At 37.4% G+C, this 8,573-nt stretch overlaps 1 protein-coding gene across 1 annotated transcript; it reads right to left on the bottom strand.

Moving 5' to 3' along the window:
- Window positions 1–40: 40 nt before the first annotated feature.
- LOC134666599 (heat shock protein 75 kDa, mitochondrial) lies at window positions 41–6,871 on the bottom strand. The gene is made up of 13 exons (XM_063523814.1): window positions 6,676–6,871; window positions 6,419–6,582; window positions 6,051–6,212; window positions 5,156–5,391; window positions 4,223–4,332; window positions 3,984–4,057; window positions 3,630–3,906; window positions 3,476–3,545; window positions 2,893–3,040; window positions 2,519–2,646; window positions 1,734–1,921; window positions 728–959; window positions 41–265 (listed from the first exon to the last, which is right to left on the bottom strand). Exons 1-13 carry the CDS (start codon window positions 6,794–6,796, stop codon window positions 91–93), a joined length of 2,085 nt encoding a protein of 694 aa, XP_063379884.1. The 5' UTR covers window positions 6,797–6,871; the 3' UTR covers window positions 41–90.
- Window positions 6,872–8,573: the final 1,702 nt, after the last annotated feature.

Genomic DNA, 8,573 nt, shown 5'->3' with positions numbered 1-8,573 from the left:
GAAATTTGGGTGTTCGCAATATTGGAATAATGAAACATAATTAGCAAATATGAATATAATTTTAACAACACCTAGACTACAACAATGTAATTAATGTTTCTCTAAAGCTTTAACCAGGAGCTCGTTGATATGCGTGATCAAATTTCTTGGGTCCATAACGAGGCCAGCAGTGACCATGGCATTAGAGAATAGCTGATTTGCTACCATCTCAGCTAGCTCCTTGTCAGTTGAAAGAAGCTTGTGCAACTTCTCGATTATAGGATGCCTGTAAAATAAATACATTATTGTAAAATGTTTTATACATATTTTAGTAAATATAAGTTTACTGTGCAACAGGGTTTCTTGATAATAAATAAAGTACAGTCTGACAAATCATTTTTGTCAAGGGCAAGTAAAAAAAGATTTCAAAAAGGATAAAATACAACATTATCCTTTTTTTGCGCTAGCAACTGGTATGTTTGAAGTCAGTCACTACTCCACTTTGAATGAATTTTGTGTAGGTAAATATCCGCTATTCATGTAGAACTTCACCCTCTTTTCACTCTCTCCTCTCATCTACTCAAAGGTTAACTGGAAGAGATCCCTCAAAGGGATAAGTTCGCCTTTGTACTTCTTGCTAATTGTATGTTATTTTTAATATGTCTTTTTGTACAATAAAGAGTTTACTACTACTACTACTACTTCATGATCAGCCTCTATTATTGCTTACTTATTTATTATAACTTACTTAGCATTAATTTCAAGTTGGGGCCTCAGCAAGGCATATCTGTTTTCTTCACTTAGGCTCTGCGCTTGGGTCCTGATGAAATGCCGAGCCGACGCCATCTCTTGGACGATGATCACGCAAGGATGCGAATCCAGTTTTTGTGTAGTTCTAACGTCGAACACTTTCCCATCTAGTTTGGCCTTTAGGAATTTGATAAGCTCATCGACTTGCGGTTGCTGGAGCCCTTGTGATCCTAGGGACGAAAAATAATTAGGTATCTATTTCGAAAGCATTCAGTATGAAGCACACACAGTGTAATTTATCTCTCAATTAAAAGGTTACAAACGAGAAAGTTTCTTATTATGCATTAGCCTTGAAAAAATATGCTGACTGTACAATAATAAAGGTCCGTCTTAAACTAGGCTGGGGCTCTTTTGGAAAGTAATGAAAGTGAATCTAGCTAACATTTTCCTACTATGATCTTCTATTTATTATACTGTTACTCAAATCAAATATACTGTTACTGTCTGCCCTTGAGGGTGGGGGCCCTGGGAACGGGCCTCGTGTGCCCTTATTTTTTTTATTTTTTATTATGAATGGGCTTACTCATGGCCACAGACTAGCCGAGGCGTAGACGTGGCCTACGATGGAGCGAGCTCGCCCAGAAGGTGCCTGTTCACTCTTGATTTGAAGGTTGCCGGGTTATAAGAACACGGAAATATAGACGCCGGCAAGGAATTCCATTCCTTGGCAGTGCGCATAAGGAAAGTAGAAGCAAAGCGCTTCGTGCGAATTGGTGGAATATCTACCAAGTAAGGATGGAAACCGGCCGTGCGTCTAAAAGTCCGATGGTAGAATGGGGACGGTGGAATAAGCTCGTGTAGCTCTTGGGCACACTCCCCGAAGTGCAACCTGTAGAAAGACTTATGGTAAAGACGGTACTGGGTACCTATGCATATTTTGAGTAACATCTTATACTTAAAACTGGTATTGAGGGCTGATTTAGACAAGTGGGATTAGTGTGTACCTATGACCGAGTCTTGCTTGGTGTCTGGCTCCTTCTGCATATCGCTCTCGACGGACACGAGCTGCCGACCGCCGAACTCCTTGAGCTCCAGCAACACCAACTCATCGTACGTGTCGTAGCAGAAGAGCACTTCGATGTCACGTTTCTTCAGAGATTCGAAATATGGCGACGATTCCGCCAACTCACGACTGTAACGTTATGTAGACGTTTAGGTATTTAGTTCTCCAGAAATCTTATTGATTTTTATTAAAATTAAAAATGAAACATGTGGAACATGCCAGGTACTGTCGATGTGAAAGATTTTTTTTTGCCTTTGTATAAGGAGCAAAGTGTAGAACTGTAAACATATCCTGACGTCGACTATACTAGGGACGTACAGTCGTACACGTCCCAGGACTAAGTAGAGTGGCTCGGAGTAATTAACAACGGAGACGCCATGTCTAAAATTTTCGGTACAAAATAGTCTGCCGTTTTTTGCGGGGGAGGGGCACATCAAATGTATAGGTACGTCATGTCAGATAAACGTCAGTCCATACATATGGTTGACATGTGGTTGACCATTGGCCGCCTATTTTCGACAGAGGGGAACGCCTGTTAATGGCGGCTCCATTGCTCCATTGTTAATTACTCCGAGTTGAGTGGTGATGTACCCTACCTATACAAAGAAGCTGAAGAGCTCGCTGAATGTGACCTTTGTGGGCCAATTGACTAGAACAGTTTTATGATATCCAAAACTGTAGGTATAAAGTATTTTCAGAAAATGTATCGGAATGTTGTGTATTTACCTAGGAGCGGCTAAATAGTAGATAGTTCTAGATTCATTCTTCTGGCGTGCGTTATATTCTGTCATTGATGTTCTGACTCCCTTCTCTAGCTTGGAAGATTCAAATCGAAGCAGCTTTGCTACTTCTTCCTATAAAAAAGAAATTTTAAGCATTATAATTATGTAATGTAATGTTATTGTTCATGCTCCATAATAGCTTACAGTGGCAATGCTTTATTGGATAAAAAGATAATTCATAGTGCAAGTTAAGTACCTATCTAAAAAGTTCTACAATGGATTATTAAAATAATCATTGGGCTTGAAAATAGACCGAGTCTTACAAGGTTGTGGTATCTATCTAAGTAAGTACATACATATCTAATATTATGAACCTACCTTCTCCATTGAACTCTGACTAGTAACAATTCCTTCCTTTAGGAATATAGCATAATCTTTGTAAAACGCATCATACCCCACCGGATCCTTTTGGGCGCTATCACACATGAATTTAATGAACCTGTTTGTCAGGACTGTTCGAAGTTTGCTGAAAAATAAATATTTTTTCATACACAATTTAGCATATTAAACCTTATAGATAGATATTTTAATTATTTATTTTCTTAATAACAAAAGTCAAAACTCCAATTCTTCTTTCCAATTGTTGAAGGGTTCTTTTCTAGTTCTGTGGATATTTTATTTATAATTTCTTTCTGGTTTTCGAATGATCTTAGTCTATAACCGCAATAATCGAAGTTCGCAAATCTTTCGCGGGCATCTTTCTCTGTCACTCTAATTACGCCTTCATTTGATTAAAAGATCCCCAATTTTGCGAATTTCGATTTTCGTGGTAGGCCCTCAGTTCTGCTTTGCTCTAAGGTTGACAGGTGGAAAATGTCGAATTTGAATTTGTACTAAGCATATTAAGTAGGTATAGCATTTTTTTTTGTCTATAGAGAACTATTTTAAGGTAGGTACTTACACAATCAAACTGCTGTTTTGAAGTAATTCTCTACTTAAATTTAAAGGGATGTCTTCTGAATCCACCACACCTAAGAAATAATCATGATTAAAATTTCTCTAAAAAAAGTCTTACAATGTCTTAGAATGATTGCCTCAAGATTTACACTACCTACCTTTTACAAATCTCATCCACTTGGGTAATATATTTTCTGCTTTGTTTTTGATCAAAATCTTTCTGCAATACAAAGCCACACCAACATCCGAGTCTCGGGACAGTTCAAAGAGGCCCGGTTTGCCTTCTGGAACATAAAGAATGGACCGTATGCTGACGGGTACATCGGTCTTGTAGTGGAGGGTGAAACGCGGTTTGTCATATGTGTTGCCAATAAATCTGTAGAACTCTATATGTTGCTCCTGTGTCACTTCCTTAGGCTCCATTAACCAAAGAGGCTGCAAAATTACAAAGTCAAATATATGAACAAAAACAAATGAAACTAGGTTACTTCTTATTGGTAAATAATACAAACCTTAATAGAATTGACTTGCTCATTGTTCAATAAAATGGGGCTGCTGATAAAATTACTGTATTTTTTTATGATTCCTGCAAAAAGAAAATTTGGTCATGACGTGATATCATGATGAGGGACAAAGTCTTGAACCGAAATTCAAAGCAAAGATACACCACACATAAATTATATGCTCTGTAAGCAGTTTTATTGCATAATACACATTTTACTTATTTCACTCATTGGCGTGTGACACTTACCCTTAACTGTATCATTATCCGAAAATTCTCTGCAATCTGTCTTTAGATAGACTACAATCTTAGTTCCAATTGGAACTCCATCAGCTTCTTGAATCTCATACATCCCAGAGCTGAAATAATGTAAGAAAATCAAGTTAAAGCAGATTGAAGAACACTACTAGTGGGATCAAAATATTCATCTCGCTCGAAATGGCGATACATATAATTAAAAAAAAAGTTGTGTGGGATCTTTAAATTCATTTAACATTGTATGGAAAGTGTGACAGTAATTAGACAGAAGTGCAGACAGTGTACCAGTAGAGGTAGGCCATTGCTTATGAAACCCAGATCTTCCAATAAATATAGTGATGAATAATGTAATATTTTTAGGGTTCCGCACCCAAAGGGTAAAACTGGAACCTATTACTAATTAGGGTTCCGTACCCAAAGGGTAAAACGGGACCCTATTACTAAGACTTCGCTGTCCGTCCGTCTGTCCGTCTGTCTGTCACCAGGTTGTATCTCACGAACCGTGATAGCTAGACAGTTGAAATTTTAACAGATGATGTATTTCTGATGCCGCTATAACAACAAATGCTAAAAACAGAATAAAATAAAGATTTAAGTGGGGCTCCCATACAGCAAACGTGATTTTTGACCAAAGTTAAGCAACGTCGGGCGTGGTCAGTACTTGGATGGGTGACCATTTTCTTTTTGCATTTTTTTCCGTTTTTTTTTTTGCTTTATGGTACGGAACCCTTCGTGCGCGAGTCCGACTCGCACTTGCCCGGTTTTTTTATTTGTATTTGTAATATGAACACAAATTATTATATATTATTAGTAGCCTGTTACAGTGATAAATAATGTAATTATTAAGACTTAGTTAAGTCTACTTGGTTAAAACAAAAAATATATTTGAATATACATAACATTCCGATAACAGACAAAACTTACCCATCAGAACTCCATTTGAATCCTGGTGAGCCTGCAATGCTGCTTCTAGTGTATACTTCAATTTTGTCAGCAACCATGAATGCAGAGTAGAAGCCGACTCCAAACTGGCCAATAATTGAGCTAGCTTGTTCGGCCCCTTGCTTCTTGATCTCCTCAATGAAGGATTTAGAGCCAGAGCGAGCTATAGTACCCAAATTCTCTGTAAGCTCTTCTTTGGTCATTCCAATACCTGAATCCTAATAATAGAAGAGTAAGGTGTTTTGTAATAAAAGGTAAATCTCTCTATATTGTTGCCACTTAAAAATTGAAAGAGTGATAAAGACAGATTTTTTTTTTTAAATTAAATGGAAATTTATGTAAATCTGTATATCTCCTGCATTATATCCTGTATCTTTAGGTACTTAAATAAAAGTAAACAAATAATTATAAGCAGTTATAAGATTTATTGATTTGATTAACCAACCAAATACAAAACCACCTGGATCAGTCTCTGAACAGTCTGAACAACCTGACTTTAACCTAAATCATTTGATCATGTTGTTTTCTTTCACCCTCAACTGGCTTAAGAAGCCATTCTTTATGTATCTTCATCTTCATGGTATAATAATATACTCGGCCTGGTACTCTCTTCCCGTCTTTTCTAGGTCACCTGACTGACAGAAGCCTACGTCATCATGCGACAGCGCTATATGATAATATGCGATAGCGCTATATATAGCGGCCATGTTATTGTGACGTAGGCTTGTGTCACTCTGGGAAGAGAAGACCATGTTTTATTAGACTATGTTCATCTTTAGGTATTTAAAAAAGAATAAACAAAATCTACCCTCAATTTTGTTTACTCTTTTTTAAATACCTAAAGATACAGACTATAGATAATAAAATTTGTCCTGACCTGGAAAGTGATGGTCCTATTCTGCTTGTCTGTGGTGAGTTTGATTTCGAGTGGCCTGTCAACATGTTCCAACTGCTTGCCCTCTGGCGCAGCACTCACAGTCAGGTATCTAAATTTTTCCAATGCATCACTTGCATTTGAAATGAGTTCTCTAATAAATACCTATAAATAATAATTTAAAAATTATCATATTCTGTTACAAAAATACATAATTAAACTTCGTAGTGCAGGCATAACAGCTTGTCATCTTGCCAATTGCATGTCTTACCATTTATTAGATAGATAGTTATCTAGTGCAGAATATCGCAGTTACAGTGATAGATTTAGTATCAATAAATAAGAGAAACGGAAACTGTAACATTACTTACTTCCTTATCAGAATAAAGTGATCTGGCGACAATATCCAAAAGCATTCGTGTTTCCGCTTGGAATTCTTTTTTTTCTGAAGATCCTTTCAATACTTCTTTTTCAGTTTTACTTTCTGTTGCTGTGCTGTAGGGTCTTTGCGAATATGGCCGAAGGAAATAAGAATCTGAGGATAAGATAAGTATAGTTTTTTTATTGTACTGTAAATATATTTATTTTACTATATTATTTAAATATATTTTATCGTGATAAAACATACCGTTTTGTGTTTTAGCAGATATGACCCTTGCCGCGAAATGTTTTGTGCTGTTTGCAGACTGTAGAAGAAATTTTCGTGTACATAATGTTGAGGATCCGAGTCTGGCACGCAAAGCTGACATATTTATTTAGTTTAATATAATTATTCGCCAAATAAACTAACCTAAATTTTCACAACTTCGCATACGCAATTGTTTTAAAAATGAGTGAAATGAACGATCGAATGAACGAATGAAGTTCTTATCTGTCATGTAATGTCAACTAGGGACGTGATATATGCTGTAATGTGATAATAGCCGCAACACACTACCGCGCCGTATCGCGACTTTGGTGCGCCGCACCGCGCCGCACCCATAAGTGACAAGTAGAAAGAGATATTATGTCAAATCCAACAACGCTTGATGAAAAGCACCACCGCCATCGTGTGAATAAATACACATGTATAGCCTCCTCCACACTCGTGCGCGAATCGCGGCGCGAAGCCGCGTGGCGTGTGGCGTCGATTTCCGCAGACAGCGAAATCGACTCCACACTCGCGTTCGCGGCTTCGCCCGCGATTCACGCGCATAGTCTGGAGGGGGCTTATGGAGTGTAGAAGTACCTTCCATACCTTCCTACTCTACCTTCCATATACATATGTATCCATTAAACAACTGTACCGCTATTCGGAACCTAATAATAATATTGAGAGTGGCAACTCTGTTGTCGGTCGTATTGTCCTTTTCTAGCATATACGTCCCTCTCTCTCCCACACTCCCACCACACAGCAGTTTGCTTTTTGGCGGTTGTCGCAAAAACAAATTTCCAACTCATTGGCTTGCTGTTTTTCCATCTGGAAGGTCGTGAAGCTAAACTGCTGGTGAGTTTTTGAATTTGTACCTCAGTTTAGCTGACTATATTGAAAAACAGTTTCTAACGGCTTTTGCCGTTCGAAATAAATATTTAAATTTAGTGTCCGTTAAACTATCTAGCAAATAAAAACGATCCGGAATAGTAATGTGTAAGTTTTCAAAGGCTGCCTGCGCGCACCGTGGCTATGCTAATGAAAATACTAAAACACATAATGTTAGAAAACACATCGAGCTGGTAAAGCGTGCACTTGTCACCATTAGAATTTAATTAATATTATACCTACATTAAGTCTCTTCTGAGTCTTATTACTTATTATTATACTTTAAATCTTTGTGTGTCTATAATAACGGTTGAAATTAGGTATAACACTTAAATGGTGATGTGTGGAGGCATACCCTTCAGTTTTCAAGTGATTTGTGTTCTCGAATACGAAAGGATCGGATAGTTAATACGTGTTACGTAGAACCTACGTATTAAGGTAGAAGCTTATAGACGTGTAGGGTTTATCTGTCCAAGTATCTATCAGCAACTTGTCGGTTTATCCCGTTCCGGGTTAAATATAATATTGCAAAATAAATTTTTTGGTAATAAACTTGCTGATAAATAACGTGTACCCGCTTAGGAGTCGATGAAGCCCCGCTTCGCGGGGCTTCTATTTCCGCTCTGAGGGACACAAGGTAACGAACAAACCTACATCGCAAGCATTGCATTTATTTTTGTGGAAAGTGAGTACTTCGGCAGTACGTAAACTTAAGTCTGCCTAGATAAAGAGAGAGATTAGCATGGCTCTGCGCAAGAATGACATGGAAATCCTTAAGTATTTCACTCCTTATCTACCAATTTATATCTCTCCAACTAGATCTTTGATTAAAAAAAAAAAATGTTTAAAATGTAGGTAGATAGGTATCTCTTTAAATAAATAACAGGTACTAACAGCTTAAAAGAACTCTTGCATGTAGTTGCTATATGTGCTTGTATTATTTTGTATTCGAATAACTTGATTATTCATTCTATATGTAACTATAGGTACATACAAGACGGTCAATC

This window comes from Cydia fagiglandana, chromosome 8 (genome assembly GCF_963556715.1).
Source record: "Cydia fagiglandana chromosome 8, ilCydFagi1.1, whole genome shotgun sequence".
In the NCBI taxonomy this organism is placed as follows: Eukaryota; Metazoa; Arthropoda; class Insecta; order Lepidoptera; family Tortricidae; genus Cydia; species Cydia fagiglandana.
The sequence above is the reverse complement of the archived record's forward strand: the minus strand, read 5'-3'. Positions and strand labels throughout refer to the sequence as shown.